The sequence below is a fragment of the Musa acuminata genome, chromosome BXJ2-2 (assembly GCF_036884655.1).
Source record: "Musa acuminata AAA Group cultivar baxijiao chromosome BXJ2-2, Cavendish_Baxijiao_AAA, whole genome shotgun sequence".
In the NCBI taxonomy this organism is placed as follows: domain Eukaryota; kingdom Viridiplantae; phylum Streptophyta; class Magnoliopsida; order Zingiberales; family Musaceae; genus Musa; species Musa acuminata.
Genome location: NC_088339.1, coordinates 23015259 through 23031740, shown reverse-complemented (window position 1 = coordinate 23031740; position 16482 = coordinate 23015259). Strand labels below are relative to the sequence as shown.

Here is a 16482-nt window from a genome sequence, read left to right as displayed (position 1 = left end):
TCGTACTCTCTATCTCAGTGGCAACTCCAAATGGCACCAGCCGATTACACCTACAAATTGCCACTGCCAAGTATCCATGAAACTTCCCTAAGTGGATCCCACGAAGCATGAGCAGCAGGTCCCAGGGGTGAGCTGGAGACCCAAGGAAAACACATGTAGGAAAGAGATGGCAAAGCGGATCACATCCATATCCATGTGCGAGCTATCCTGTTGCTGGCCTCCCTTTGTCTCGGCCATGTCCTCCTTCCTCCCCCTTTCTTTTTACCCACATCACTTGGATCATCTCAACCGACGTCAGCGCTCTGTAATCTCCATGGGTGGGGAGACAATCGTTTAGATGCTTCCTAGGGTTGTCCGGGAGTCCAATATGCCCAGGATTACCTTCTATTTTACTTTTGCGTAATCGACCTGTTTTCTAACAACCCCAGAAATGTGCTTTCAAGCCACCAGAATCATCATTTTTTATGCCAACGAGCTTAGCTGAAACAAGTCGATGAGACTAATTGTTTTAGCTTTTCATTCAAGTAAGTTCCCTAAGGTCTTTCTCCCAACCCCAACCCCCCTCATCTGATCCATTTAATACCTGCTCCAGAAACAAACACGAGGCCAAAGAAGCCAACGAAGGGGCCCTGTTGGGGCAACCGGACAGCGGCATCTACCTGAGTGGGACGTCACAAACAAAATCCAGCACACCCACTGGCCACCACCTCTCTCTTATGTTTTCAGCTACTAAATTACCCTCTCTCTCTCTCTCTCTCTCTCTCTTGGTTGCAGACTGCAAGTGCCTTTAAATATCCTCAGGAAAGTGGCAAAACACAGCTTACTCATGAAAGAAAGAAAAAAAAAAAAAGTGTGATCACATCATCTCAAATGTCTCCTTTTATAACTTCGATCTTTGTCGGATTGGAGACAGAAAGAAAAAATCAAAACTCTAGCTACTATATTGAGGACTACCTCTCTCTCGGCAGCAGTGTCTTGAGAAAAAAGGCAAAATACAGAGCACTCACGAAAGAAAAGAAAAACAAAAAAGAGAGTTATTACGGGACTCTTCTTACTATTTACGACCTCGGAAATAGAGAAAGAAAAAGATGGGGAGCGATGTGTGCTTCTTGTGAGGTGAGGTGGGGTGGGGGGTGGTGTGGTGGGGAAATGGGACTATTGATCTGACACCTAATGAAACTATTACTCGCCTCATTACTTCCTCTCTGCCTTCTTCTCTACCACCTCACTCTTTTCCATTTTCCTTTTGTGGTGGTGTGCGGCACGGCATCCACCGCGTCCTCCTTCCGCCCTTTACCCTGAGCTCTCCGGCAGCTCCCATTGGTAGCGTCTCACTTGCATCTCCCTAAGCCACTAACTACTATGTTGCCCGCCAAAGCCAAGTAAGCATCCTTTTCCCACCAGATCTGTGTGAGCTTCCTTCTCTTCTTCTCCTCTACTTCACCAAGCTGCCGCCTTTCCTAGTTTCTCAGGGGTTTTTTGGTACGATTTGCTTTGGGTTTGTTTTCAGTATGGTTTTTTTTTTTTGTTCTTGTTCTTGAAATGCTTTCTCTTCCTGTGATCAAGATCCATTTTGTAGCGTAGGTAAAGCGGTACCTGCACATGCTGCAATCTGACTGACTCTTGTTAGATTGGATGCTGTTTGCTGATTTGTCTGATCTAAACGTGGATCTTTAGGCCATGTTTTGCTGGATATTACATGGGCTTGAGCATCAAGATTCTTCTTTTATGGTTCGCTATTGCATTTCTACATTTGGGCAACATAGTAGTGATGTATGCAATGCTATTAGGTTCCCGAGTTCACTGTATATGACATTTGTTGACTGATTTAGCTGTGCCTCCTAAGATAGCTACTGATTTATGCGATAGATTCATACACTTTTTAGGATGATCTGTATCGGGGATATCTTGCATTGCTTTTCCTTTATGTAGTGGTTTTATAGTCTGGATGAAAGAAAGCTTTGGTAAATCTGACCTAGCGCAGATCCGGCCTATCCGAGGCTTCGAACGGCAAGGCTACATCAGCAACCCCCAAGGTCAGCAAGGTACCTAGTAGAAATGGATCCACCAAGTCGGACTCTGGTTCCCCTTCTCCGGCACAAAAGCCATCTTCTCCTGTGCCAAAAGTATCTCCGTCTGTGGCAAAGCCATCTTCTCCTGTGCCGAAGTCACGCTCTTTGCTTGAGCGGTCACCCAAGTCGGCGGAGTCCAAGCCGCCGATTAAGAACAGTACAACTCCTGAGGTAAGAAGACAAATTTTACATGTTAAGTCCAGGTCTTCTTTCTGTGAATCTTTTTAAGATCATGATTTTTGGTTGTAGAAACCAAATCGAACTTCAAAAGGCTCAGAGCTGCAAGCAAAGTTGGATGCCATTGAGGAGGATTTGAAGAGAGCAAGAGAGCAGTTGGCTTCAGCCGAGCAGGAGAAGACCCAGACTCTCGAGGAGTTGAATGAAGCTAAGAGATTGGCCAGTGAGATGAATGAGAAACTCGAAGCCGCAATTGTCGCTAAGAAGATGACCGAGGAGATCTTGGAGATTGAGAAATTCCGGGCTGATGAATTGGAGCAAGCAGGCATTGAAGGCGCACAAAAGAGGGACGCAGAGCATCAAAAAGAACTTGAAAGCATCCGAAATCAGCATGCTTTGGATGCTTCGACACTGCTTTCTGTGACTCAGGAACTCCAGAAAGTGAAACTTGAGTTAGCTAGTGCCAACAGTGTGAAGAACACTGCGCCGAGCGAAGCTGATGATGCAAAGAAGATTGCTGAAGTGAATGGAGAGAAGGTGGAGGCTTTGTCCAGAGAAGTGATCCATTTAAAATCCTTGCTTGATTCCAATCTGGATAATATGAATACAGAAGCAGCAGAAATGATTAAGAAGTTGAATGTGGAAATGAATTGTTTGGAGCTCGAACTTGAAAGAGCAAAGACAGCTGAAGAGAAACTACCCAAGATGGAATCATTAGTTGAACAGTTACAAATGGAAGTGACTGATGCGAGAAAGGCTGAATCAGATGCTTGTGAGCAAGTTGAGGAGTTGAAAAAGGATGTGGCATCATTCGAATCTAGACTTAAGGAAGTCAACCAATCTGAGAAGTCTGCAACTGAATCTCTTGATATCATGAGGAAAAAAATGGAAGAGTATGCCACTTTACTGCAAAATGCTGAAACTGAGATTGCTGCTCTTCAAGGAAAAATAGAATCCATGGAAATTGAGGTAGCTAAGTACAAAAATGATCTCAAGGAATCAGATAGGAAGCTTGATTTAACACAGGAAGAGACAGTAAGCCTCAGAAAGACAGTTGAACTGTTAAAATCTGAGGTTAAGAAACTGGAGGAGGAGAAGTTGCAGGTGCTCGACAAGGACAAGATTGCTGCTTCAGATATCGAGAGACTGTTGGAAGAGAAAAACAAAATCGTTCATGAACTTAATACTAGTAGAGATGAAGCAGAAAAGGTTAAGAAAGCAATGGAAGGTTTAGCTTCAGCATTGCATGAAATGTCTACTGAAGCCAGGGAAAATCAAGAGAGGCTTTTGGCAAAGCAAGCTGAAATTGAAGATGCCCAGGTGCAAATAGAGCAATTGAATTCAGCTATCAAGAACACTGAAGAGAGGTACGAGGTCATGCTAGATGAGGCAAGATATGAGATAGTTTGCCTCAATAAAAGTGTCGAAAATTTTGAAACAGAAGCCAGCAATTCGAGCACAGAGTGGGACACAAAGGAGCTACACTTTATTAATGCCATCAAAAAATCAGAAGATGAACTTTCTTCCCTCAAGATGGAAATGGCAAAGTTTGTTGACTCGCTCAAACTAGCAGAGCAAGAAGCACAGGCAGCAAAGGCAGATAGTGTTGAGATGTTAAGCAAGTTGAAACAAGCTGAATCTGCAGCCACTGCAGCTTATGAAGCAGCGGAAGAAGCAAAGGCTGAGACTTTGCGGCTAAAGGAAAGGTTGTTGGACAAGGAGAACGAACTGCAGAGTATCACTCAAGAAAATGATGATCTTCGGGTCAGGGAAACAACTGCCCTGCAGAAAATCAAAGATTTGTCTTTGCTGCTTGAGGAGGCCACAGCCAAGAAAACTGAAGAAAAGATTAGGCTTTCAAAGAGTGAAAAAGAATACGACATACTGCCGAACATGCCTCAGGAAATAAATAGTCGTGAATGGGTACTAAATTATCACTCGGATGACCAAAAGCCAAATGTGGAGAACAAGAAAGGAAACCAAAATGAGGAAGAGGAAGATCCCATGGATACCGTGTCAAAAGGTTTAGCATCAGAAAAGGACCATGAAGCAGAATCAATAGATGACGATGCAGATTCGAAGTTGGACAGTGGTAGCTTTGATCAGATAAATAGCATGACAGAGAGCATGGACTATGGAACAACCTCACCCACCAAGAACCAGGAGCAAAAGAAGAAGAAGCCTTTTCTACATAAGTTTGGGACTCTGCTGAAGAAGGGCAGCCATAAAACCCATAAGTAGAAATAGGAGCTCAATCGCAGGTAGTGTATCACATTGAGTCTCACATACTACATATCGTGCTTCTTCGATGCTTCAGTATCACTTGGATTTTCTGATGCTTCATCAAGTGCTTGTCTGAAATCCTGTAACGAACATAAAGATTTAAGGGTATCTTCAGTTCCATTGCCAGATTTTAGTTGAAGAGAATTGTACTACATTCTCCTTTGCGCTTATAGAGAAACGGTATATCTTTTAAACCCATCACATATCCAATGAACTCAATGTAATTATTTTATAACGCCGAAACCTTGTTAACTATTTTTATTACATGTGAGCTAAATTTTTCTTATCATTCACTTCATGCTGATTAGTGACTCTGTCTGCTGTTACGATATGTTAATCCTCTAATTTTTCTTTATGTCTACCATTTGACACATCTTGATTGTGCTACCACTGGAATTGTTTAGGTACAGCATAAACACCAAATTTTTAGTGATAACTTCGTGGTTATATGTTAGGCACAAGTGAAATAACTTCTTACTGTGCTGTGGCTAAGAGTACTTACAAAGCTGCATACTGTGCATAATATTTGTCTTCTATTCTCTCTTTCGGAAGCTTTAATATACTAACTAGATCACAGCAAGCTTGAGTCATCGCATTTGCTCCCTGCAACAAATCCTCTGCTCCATGTGCCCACGAAGAGTCTGTAACTAAAGACACTTCTGTAGCCAGCTTGTTTGCATCTTCTGTTCTCCCATGGAGTTTGTGGCCGGAAACAATGTCAGCATTAGAATCTACCGAAGACATTACCACACCATCAGATTTGACGAAGCTTCCTACTATTGGCTTTGTGGAAGTTTGTAGCTGTGAGATGGTCAATATGATGAGTCCTTTTTTTGGCCCTTCTTTGACTTCTGCTGCCAGCCACTTCAACCGTTCTTTCTGTTTGTTGTGATGCTCTAAAGATTCCCCATAGCAACTTTTCTTTCATGGAAAGAGGTAAAACTCAGATTTGCTTTGATATATCAAATGATCAGATTTTAAATTTTTAATATGGCTGCATATTTGATTTTTTTTATATTCGAATATAATATAAGGAATCATATGGTCACTGAACAATTCCCACAGACTTTTGGATAAGAAAAGGCACCTCATTTTGTTCCTTGATCTCTGAGATTTCAGTTTAAGACTATCTGGTGAACTAAAACATTAATCCAAATATTTTGGAGCTCTGTGACTCTAATGCTCGTCTCTTCGGTGCTCTGGATGACTTGTCTCTTTAAACAAGGTCAAACCTTCAAATCTATCTTCTCAATAAATTAGCAATCTCCAACCCAACCAACTATTATCGAGTTCATCAAATGTCCCAAGCTTTCAGCTGCACAATCCTATTTTCTCCTTTCAGCTCCACCAAACCAGAGAATTGTTAAAGGAAGATCATGTATAGCATCTCTAGTCTTCTATACATTTTGAGTGGGAAGAGAAAACTGTGCTCATGTATAGCAAGGCTTTACATCAAAAAATGATACCTCAAAACCTATCTAACAAGTTGAAGTTTATGCATTAGGCCATGGCATTTGGCTGCAAACACACAAAGAAAACTTGTCAATATATCCATTGCATGTAGGTAGAAATTAATGTGGAAAGAGAAGATTAAAATGCTTACTCTAGTATTTCTTTCCAGCCAAGATCACTGATGAGGCTATCCAAGTTTAGGTTTTCCCAAGCCTCAAATGGTGTGAAGGACAACGAATTCGCGTATGTACTATCACTTAGCTTGAGTAGGTCAACATTCTCTGCCTCGGAAGAGGCTGAAGCGAAGGGCGGAGTAGAATTTGAAGCTGGCGATGAACTGGCGCTCTGACGCTCCTCTGTTCTCGAAGCACTCCAAGCTGTAACCCCTCCTTCATCCATACAAAAGCTGGAGTCCGGAACAGGTTGTGAGTCCTTGTTCCAGTAAGGGATCACCGGAGCTGAATTCTGAAGGTTGAATGAGCCGCCGAGGCAGCCGTCACCGGCTTTGTAGTTTGTGTGAGAAGGTGATCCGAAGAGGTTCATCAGGTCCATGTTTGAAGTGGAGCTGCTTGTCAGGGCTTGAATCAGGCTCTGCACCACGAGTGCAGCTTCTGCCTGTAGCTTGAGAGCGGTTTCCAAGTGGCTCGTCGTGTAGCCAAGATTACCAGCGGAGAGCAAACTCGAGAGGCTCGTCAGCAGGCTGAGATCCGTTGTCGGCCTATGGGTCACCGGATCGATCCCCATTCGCATGAGCTTCTTCCTCAGGTGCGTGTTCCAGTAGTTCTTGATCTCGTTGTCCGTCCTTCCATGTAACTTGGTCGCGATCGACGACCACCTTCGACGAACAATCGTGCTCGGTTACATCTTCTCACACAGCCAATATGTGAAGCTAATGAAGAAGAAGATGGGAATTCATACTTGTTTCCGAGAAGGGAGTGGAGGTGGACGATGAGCTGCTCCTCTTTCCTCGGTGAACTTGCCTCTCTTGATATCAGGTCGGAGGTAATTGGTCCACCGGAGCCTGCAGCTCTTGCCGCAGCGGTTCAGGCCGGCCAGCTTGGGGATGCGATGCCAGCGCCCCCGCCCATGCTTCTGCACGTAATCAATGAGTTTCCTGTCCTCCTCCGGTGTCCATGGCCCCTTCTTCACGCTGCCCATCTCCTCGTGACTAGGAGACCTCGCCATTGCTGCTACAATACCAAGCAGTCTCTTGGGTTGTCTGAGAATATATAGGACAAACCCGATGATACAGAGAAGTAAACGCAAAGCAAACAGCCGACAACATCGACATTAAATATCGCTGGCTTGGCTTACCAATCGATGTATATTTCTGAAGAGAAGGATATATACTGTGGAATTCACGTTCTTTTAATATCTCCATGCATGCATCTTCTGATCACGTAATCAGGGTTCTCATTTGGAGATTGAAGGAATACCGAGGACTGTTTGTGATGACACCTCTGCAGGAGAGTAGCTGAGGATTAGGTTCGCCATGCCACTTGACAAGGCAGTGGATTCCGCAAGGCAATGCCGAGGAAGATTCATGCACTTGTTTCCCTCTGTTTGACACGGCACTCACTCTGCATTTGATTTGGGATCAAGAACTGAATTAAATGATCAGGAAATGTCTGATTTGGCAAGGAGAACAGAAGTAATTAAAATAACACAAGTAATTAGTCGATAACAGTGCTGCTGTAATGATGCTGAACATCTTTTTCTTCGAGTTTCTAAATCACTAAGAACATTTGAGTCGGATCGGAAGGCGACAACAACATTCTTTCAAGTGTTGTAATGGGTGATTCAAGTGAAAGTGGATGATCATTGTGTGTTACAAGGAATTCTAAATCTCGGTTAGAGAGCAAACTGACCTAATTAATCAGAGCAAGTTAGTGGTTTAAGCAAGCTGGGAGATCCATTGTCAGGTTTTTACCCACAGAGAATTATCTTTGTAGGCTGATCAACTTGCACTTGTTTTTGTTGCCGTATGAAGTGCTGCAAGTGCCTTCACGGCCTGGTGTTCTTATGGCTGCATGCATCAGTAGTTAGAGGCATTTTATATTGTATCAGCATGAGAAACCCCACCCCACCCCACCATCATAATTGTTCAGCTCAAACTCTGCAAGTGGCTGAGAAAGAATCAAGAATAGCAGAGTTCTGGTTAATGATTTCCTTTTCAGTCTAAGATTCTGTAGCAGTTGGATCAGAATGTCCAAATTCTGATTGATCTACATCTGAACCCTTTTTCTTCTGCTCAGAATGAATCAGTAGTTTGATGCAGAGACAAACTGATCTCATGCTATTCTCTCCATCAGATCTTTACTAGGGTAACTACTTCATCTTGCCAAGTGTATTGTACTACTTTTGGATTTGCTTATCTCATTTTTCAGTGGTAAATATGAAACATCCACATTGCTGTTGCTTCCTTGTTACAAGCTGTCTTCTTCCACCAAGAAATGGTGCTGCCAACTATCTTATTTCCACCTCATAAACATCAAAACCATGAAGCAATTCTTTAATTTTCTCTATCATATTTGATGACCATCAACTCTCAAAAGGCCAAGATAAATCAGAATGATGAAACATTATGAAGAGTGGAGGAATTTTTTTTTTTTTATTTGAGGGAACTTATCACCGGCCAATGCATTCATCTCTACCAGTTATAAATCCTTCAAGAAAAAAAATTCTGCAACTCAAGAATGCCATTGGAAAGAGTTTTGTGCACATCAATCACCATGAACATCTGAAACAACTAATCTATTGTGTGTTAGACCAGTATAGTCATGAGGAGTTTAGCATGTGGATCAAGCAATGTGTCACCCACCACTGACCACTCCTTGAAAAGATAATGTGGGCTATTCAGTCATTTTCATGTTAGCTGTGCCAACCATTCATCAACCATTTGAGATGTAATCAATCATTCAGCAGCATATCTCACCCTCCCACTGGGATCCACCTTAAAGCCATCACCAAAAGCTTGTGTAGATCTTCTTTTGTGTCACCACTTTCGTCACCCACATATCAACCTCATAATGTATATATATAATAATATTCAAGCAACTTTCAATTTTCTTTTCCTGATATGAAATGAGGGGGCAGTCTTCGGTTTCCTCTTTGATCCCGCTGTGCTGCTAAGCTCCCTCAACAAGAAAACTATAGAATTCCTACGTGCGTTTACTTGTCCAACAACGATAAAGAAATCACCTTCTATTTTGCTGCTCTGAGGCTGATGCCATCCACAGTTCCCTCTCAATCAGCAGAAATGGCTGAAAACATCTTTGATTTGGGAATTACAACGTTTGGAGAGCCATATCTTTCATTCTCCAACGTGAAGTTTGCATCATTAAGCAGTGAATTCTTCTTTGATTTTAGCTATTCTAAAGAACACAACTAACTTTCTTTGTTTTGAACTCGGATTTCCATTGCCATTTGTACAGCCACATTTCTTTTCTATACGATCGAACTCACTGAATTTGGTTTCATTTTCCGAGGATCAAAATGAGAGCTAAGCTTGTGATTTATTTTGTCTCCTTCCACATGGTTGGGGTAAGATATGCTTCTGACATTTTTTAGTGTCATGAACAAACACCGAAAGCCTCGTACCAGCAATCACTAAAATGCGTCGATCCATTTCGGTAGGTCATCATCATGATCCATCCTTTTAACAAACAAAGTTGCTCTGATTAACATGTTTTTGCTGGTTCTTCAGATTGAAAGCATCCTCAATTCCTCATTTTCCATACTCTGAAGAAACAAAGTTGCTCCGATTAACATGTTTTTGCTGGTTCTTCAGATTGAATGCATCCTCGATTGCTCATGATCCATCCTCTGAACAAACAAAGTTTCTCTGATTAAGATGTTTTCTGCTGGTTCTTCAGATTCCAACACCATATTGAATGCATCCTCAGCCACAACAAGAAATCAAGTCAACCACAACTGGGGAAATCTATTCAAGAGCTCAAGTTTTAGGATTTGGAAATAGAAATATGAATGCATCCTTAGCCACAACAAGAAATCTCAAGTCAACCTAAACTGGAATCTATTCAAGAGCTCAAGTTGTAAGAATTGGAAATAAAAATATGAATGCATCCTTAGCCACACCAAGAAATCAAGTCAACCTCAACTGGGGAAATCTATTCAAGAACTCAAGTTATAGGATTTGGAAATGGAAATTTGTAAGAATTAGCACTTAATTTCTCCAAAACAGGGGAACCACTCTGGTAAGAGCAATCTTAATTGCGTTGCAGCTTTGAGCACTCCTCTGGTTCATCATGACACTGTTTCTTGGCAAACAAGGACTCAGTTATTATAGTATATATGTTCACTAGATGTGTTCTCGGTAGGTATGAGTTGCTGAGAACCGATGCCATCAAGTTCCAACTTCAAACGCACAAAAACTCTGTGCAGATACAGTGAAACATGCCCTTCACATTGTCAATTCTTTGACTCAAGTACTTGTGGTACATCTTCCTTTATTGACTTTAGATTAATACAACTCTCTTTCAACTAAAGCATGCATCTACTGTCATTCTTCTGCAATATTTCTTGCTTATCATTCTCTTCGTTGCTTATCATTATCTAACATTTCTGCAATATTCACTCTATTCTCTTTGTTGCATATCATCCATTCTCTTGGAGGACAAAAGATGAAACTAATTTTTCTTGCCTGATATATTATGAGATATTATCTTATCTAACATTGTATCAGGGGAGAAAATGAATCTTGAAGTCCAAGGAAAAAAAAAGATTAAGGGCAGTCTTGGTTGATACTTTTAACATTTTATGTTTTTTTTACTCCTAAGGAGTAATGTAGTCCTAAGGGTTTGAGTTTCTGCCTTCAATGTTGTTGTTTACTTATAACATAGGATTATAATTTACTCAATCAAAACCTAGGAGCATAAAGAAATCTGGGCAGCACACAAGGAACCCAAACAGTACATCACAAAAACCTGTACTATAGGAGGTTTCACAATTAGCAATTAGCTTTGAATTTTATTTAGAAAGACAGTCAATGGCTTCATAATTACACTTCACATTACATTATTGGATGATATAAGACCAGTTAAGTAGAAAAAAGAGATCAGCAGCTTCTGCATCAGCAGTTAAGTTGAAGCCACAAGCTAATGCTTAACCTATGCAACCAACCCTAATTAATGAAGAGTCAAGGTCCTGTAAATTGATTTAATGTTCATTTTTGTGGTTCTTATTTAAATGATTTAGTTCTATGTTAAAAGCATGAAAATTACTTGATTTTCTTGGTTACCACTAAACAGGACACTTCAAACTAATTTTCTTCATAAATACTTTTTTTTTTTTTGACAAGCTATCATCTATAGTATTTTTCACTCTTTTCTAGAAATTATTATATTCTTACTCTAAAATGTTGTTTAGAGTTCTTTAATTGGAGAATTAAATAAATAGCATAGAAAAATATGGATCTGGGTGTTTACAAAAATGGACTTACAAGTCAGAAAACATGTAGCATTTTAGAGGATGTTGCTAATAAGGGAACCACTGTAACATTGTCATGCTTGCACAGATGAACAAAGGAATAAACTCATGTAGCATTGGAATCATTATCCCAACATGACATAGTCTTGCTCATCATTTGCATGCAATCTGAACACTTTCCTGTTCTTGTTGTGATTGTAAGAGTACAATCCAACATGCCTAGGCATTATTCTAATGGTGCCAACATGCAACATCATACGAATCCAATATAAAATCTCACCAACCTGCATACCCTTTGCTGTTCTACCAACTCATCAATTGCTTCATTAGTAGGTGCTCACATAAGGAAGAAATGTAAAGATTTAGCAGTTTGCTTTGCATGTATTTTTCATCCATCTTGATGACTAATGCTGCTTTGTAGCCGCAGCAGGAAGCAATTTAGACAGATTTTAGTCACAATGAACATAACAATTCACCTTGTCTCTAGTATGCATGCTGTGGGCATAACTGATGCACATTGGTGGCCTTCTTCTGATGCAAGAGTTTTAAGATTCATACGTGAAAGGAGGTAAAATGAACACCGAGATAGTACTAGTGTGTTCATCAACTCAGGAGAATGAGGAGCAGCAAGCCACAGAGAGCACTTGAACACTGAGAATAACAACCAGACATAAGCCATTCCTCTTAGAATCGCATTGCATGAGTTGACCACCATCTTAGTTTGAAGACACATTACACACTTGAACATGTAGAACAACAACCATACATAGAACATCCCCATCAAAATTCCATTGCATGAGCTGATCACTACCTTAGTATTAAAATATTACAAGGTTCCCATTTGTTGAAAGAGATCCTGATTTCCATTAACTTACTGAGTTCTGGGACCATATGTCTGCTACAGAGAAACCAGGTATTGATGCATTTGGATTCTAGTCTATCAAAATAGGTCTATCGGAACTTAGACCGTTATTAAGACATTCAGCTGGGAGATCTCCTCTAAGAAGTTGAACCCGAAATGTAAAATCCGTATCGTCCATGAGTTCAAAGAAGCAGCAATCACCAATCTTCAAATTGTTATCATTCACAAAATGTTTCCATCCACCATCGAATCTTCTCTGGGCTCGATCTCCGTAATATCTCATCTCCCATATCTTCTTCTTGAAGTGAAGTGTTAAAGGGACACAAGTGTTTGGAAGATGTGGCCAAAATTTTTTTGGAATTGCCTATAAAATTAAAAAAAGGATATAAAACGGTATAAATCACCTTTGTGGCATCTAATGAACAAAGCAGCAGATTCACTAGAAATTAAACGAAGCTATATTCAGGATTCTGGTACAATGAATCTCCTTGGAAGCTGTAAGAACACATTTCAGCAACTCCCTAAAAACAAATAGGTTAAATCCAAGATAGAACTGATCACACATTTCAGCAACTCCCTAAAAACAAATAGGTTAAATCCAAGATAGAACTGATCACCAGCACGAGTAGGGTGTTACACTATCTCCCACTCAATTAGCTTGACGTCCTCGTCAAGGCCCAACATAACCCAAATCGAACCCTAGTGCATGTGAGGTTTAACCCTACTCACGCACCGTGATGAGTTTTCTGACTTTATCCAAAGGTAGTCTTTTCCTACTCGAGCCCTCTCACCCTGCCCAAATGCTAGGTCGGCTTTGAAACCAAATATCACGACCCGAGACTGATGAGCCAATTGACCTTAAGCAAGAGTTATCATAGTACACTCATCAAACACATATAAGCCAATCATAGTCATTGCCCACTACCGATGTGGGACTAAGTGGGGTATTACACTATCCCCCACTCAATTAGTTTGACGTTCTCGTCAAGGCCCAACATAACCCATATCGAACTCTAGCATAGTGCATGTGAGGTTTAACTCAGTGGTGGCTCCACACCGTGATGAGTTCTCTGACTCCATCCACGGGTAGCCTTTTCCTACTCGAGCCCTCTCACCCTGCCCAAATACTAGGTCGGCTCTGATACTAAATGTCACGACCCGAGTCTGATGAGCCAACTGGCCAATAACTCTATTTTGATCCTTTAATTACGGATCAAAATGCTTAAGCGGGAGTTGTTGTAGTACACTCATCAGACCTATATAAGCCAATCATAGTAATTGTCTACTTCCGATGTAGGACTAAGTGGGGTGTTACAAATACTGCCTCTTTCATCGTGTCCACAAGCACAAGGCTTAGTTCACCTAAGGATTTTTATTTGTAGTTGGACTTCTATTAGAACTTTGTCAACTGGTTGAGCAAAAGAGTACGACTGAACTCACTCTTAGTTTTTATCTGATGAAAAAGTACAGAATCATCAGATCACCATATGATAGTAGCTAAGACTGATAATCGCTTTAGCTCCTATTCTGTCAATTATTATAGTTAGGTCACTGAAATAATTGTTTCAGGATGAGAAGGGTAGTAGCTAATAATGACAATCATTTTAGTTCATATTCTTTCAATTAATATGGTTGGGCCATTGAAATAATTATTTCAGTATAAAAGGGTATTGAAATGGTTGTTTTGCTTCAAATCAGTTCAAGAGTACGGCAAAAGTATGACATATCATTAAAATTATTCAGAGTTTGACAGAATGCAGCAAGACAAAAAGATTCTTAGATGTTGGAGAAAATTTAGAAGAACTGCATACCCAGGATTAATATAAAAGGAAATTACCAGTTGATATGGGCGCTGGACTTGAGACTTTGACATAATGATTGAAAAGAAGGGTTTTCCAGAAAGTGGAACAGTTTTTTCTTCTGCATCAGATATATCAGGTTCTGATGGATTAGGGGAAGAAACATCATCTTCATGATTATTCTCTCCATTTGTGCTGCAGTTCGGTACATGGTGTCCAGCTGCATGTCCAATCTCAAGGTATCAGATGTTGAAATCAAAATTTGCAAATTTCTCATTGCAAATCAGCAGAAAGAGATAAAAAAAGTAGGAAAAGAAAATTCTATATCACTGCAATATATTGTTATCTATAGCACCTTATTTTGGATAATTTGAATTGCTATCAACCATCGGATTCACTATCAATGCATGAAAATGTAATAAATCAACTACACTAAATTTTTATCTATCTAAATCAACATTTGACAAAAGATTGCTACATCATTCATGAACAAGCAGATTATTGAATGACTTTTTAGCATCGCCAATTGCGATGCATCGACAGAAAATCTGATTGCTGAGAGTAAGATAGTATAGATAACAACTATTTAACAGTGGTATAGAGTTTCCCTTCCATATCTTTTCAAATACCTGAGCTTTCTTATTTATAAGAAAGTTACATAACTCAATATGAAACTATAGAAGTCAAATTCATTAAATAAATAGAAAAGAGACATGGAGATGTTCTACCCATACGCAACAGCAAAGAGACTTGGAGGATGTATATACCTGGATGGTTATTTGATTCTTCAGATGTAAGGCTGCATGCTGCCAGAACTACAGAAGAGTCTGACTGAAAAGATGTTAAAAAAGAATCAAGAATGAAAATGGTTAAAGATACAAGTGTCATGCTCTTTAGTGAAATGTAAATGCCCAATATGAACGGTGTGTCCTCATATTTTGTCACAATTATACATAGGACAGAACCCTAATACATTCAATGCAAAGATCCCTCTTTGCCTGCTTCACTTACCGAGCATGAATATGATCCATAAGGGAGTTAAGAACCAAAGATTTAAGTTTCCAAAGTTTGGTACCAAACAAATCGAAATTTAGTTACCAGATTGTGCAAATTAACTGTAGATCTCCTTGCCTTGAGTCCTCATAGCTCTCCAAGAAAAGAAAAGTTTCCTATTCTAAACACTGTGCCATTATAAGATGTTGAACAAATTCAGCAAAACAATACAAGAAGATTGATCACAGCTTAGCAAGTTTGACTTGTGGGATAGAACACGTACAATGCATGTATTCAGAGGAAATGGTATCTGGCCAACAAAGATAAGGGAATGTTGATCAATTTAAATGGATCTTACAAAAGGTGCATCTTGTCAAACATAGTCTACTCACACCAGCAATAACATACAACAGAAAAACAAGAGCTCAAAGGAAGAACACCATGAAAGATAGGACGTCTTCATTAGATGCATAAGGTGAGTTGACTTTAGTAATGAGTGTCAAAAGATAAACACAATCGTACTTGGAATACTTGCATAAGCTACATCAGAATGGATTCGGTAAGTTTAGTGGCTATTAACTACGAAAAAGTGAGATTAAGTGAAGAAAGATCCTTTACACCATGCGCCACCTGCACACTTGTTTTTGCTTCCTTAATTTCTAAAGGAAGTCGCATTAATTTCTAAGCCTTAGGACAGAAACAATAATAACAACTAAGAAAGTCACGGAGGAAAACATGAACATGTAGACTACTAGATTTCCCAATGATTTAGTTTAGGAAGCACAACAATGAAGAAAAAAGGTCTCATTTATGCACGCTTAAGTGCTGATCAAACTACAGCAAGCATCAAACAAAGCAAGGAAAAGAGGAGCATTTAGAAAGAGGAGGTAGGATAAAGCTGAAGAAGGGGAGGAAACGCGAGCACTCGTCACCATTGGGCCTTCGGAGGCGGAGATTGCTGAACAAGACTCCACTACCACCTCTTCTATCAAGAGACCGGCCCCGTTTCCCGGCCATCTCGCCGGATTCCAGATGTATTGTCCGGCTGCAATAACTTCACAGCCCTCGGAACCCGCGCTACCGCAGTCTTTGTAAAAGTTAAAGTATCCCCTGCACATCTACCTATTTTGTGATTGGAGCACAGAGTGGGACCCGTAAAACATCTTCTCCAATCATACGAAACGGGTACGTGAAAAGACGTAACTTTTGGTTCTCGGATTGGTCTTAAGACGGATCACGTGTCCGACTTCATTACCACTAATATTCAGGCATGTCGGCCTAAAAAAGAATTTACTATTGGGCTGAGCCCGTTAATGGCCCATTATGTCATGCGTTCACCATTAGCTTCCTTTTATTGAATTACCCGCTCCCCCGACTCGACTCACGAAACCAATAC

The 16482-nt window shown here is 40.4% G+C and overlaps 2 protein-coding genes and 1 pseudogene across 3 annotated transcripts; 1 reads left to right on the top strand and 2 right to left on the bottom strand.

Moving 5' to 3' along the window:
* Positions 1-1142: 1142 nt before the first annotated feature.
* Positions 1143-4658, top strand: LOC103972156 (WEB family protein At3g02930, chloroplastic). The gene is made up of 3 exons (XM_009386378.3): positions 1143-1382; positions 1985-2243; positions 2322-4658. The coding sequence occupies exons 1-3, from the start codon at positions 1363-1365 to the stop codon at positions 4488-4490; spliced, it is 2448 nt and encodes an 815-aa protein (XP_009384653.2). The 5' UTR covers positions 1143-1362; the 3' UTR covers positions 4491-4658.
* A 141-nt stretch (positions 4659-4799) lies between these two features.
* LOC103972147 (transcription factor MYB93-like) lies at positions 4800-7271 on the bottom strand (annotated as a pseudogene).
* Positions 7272-7428: 157 nt separating this feature from the next.
* LOC135605408 (B3 domain-containing protein Os04g0386900-like) lies at positions 7429-16377 on the bottom strand. Of its 2 annotated transcripts, none has more exons than XR_010484433.1 (4): positions 14861-16377; positions 14132-14313; positions 7853-12658; positions 7429-7564 (listed from the first exon to the last, which is right to left on the bottom strand). XR_010484433.1 is itself a non-coding variant. In XM_065095462.1 (4 exons), the coding sequence occupies exons 1-4, from the start codon at positions 16202-16204 to the stop codon at positions 12365-12367; spliced, it is 726 nt and encodes a 241-aa protein (XP_064951534.1). In that variant the 5' UTR covers positions 16205-16219; the 3' UTR covers positions 12104-12364. The 2 variants fall into 2 exon arrangements, 1 of the variants encoding a protein (XP_064951534.1); XM_065095462.1 differs by lacking the exon at positions 7429-7564 and having other exon boundaries at positions 12104-12658; positions 14861-14924; positions 16019-16219.
* Between the last annotated feature and the right edge of the window lie 105 nt (positions 16378-16482).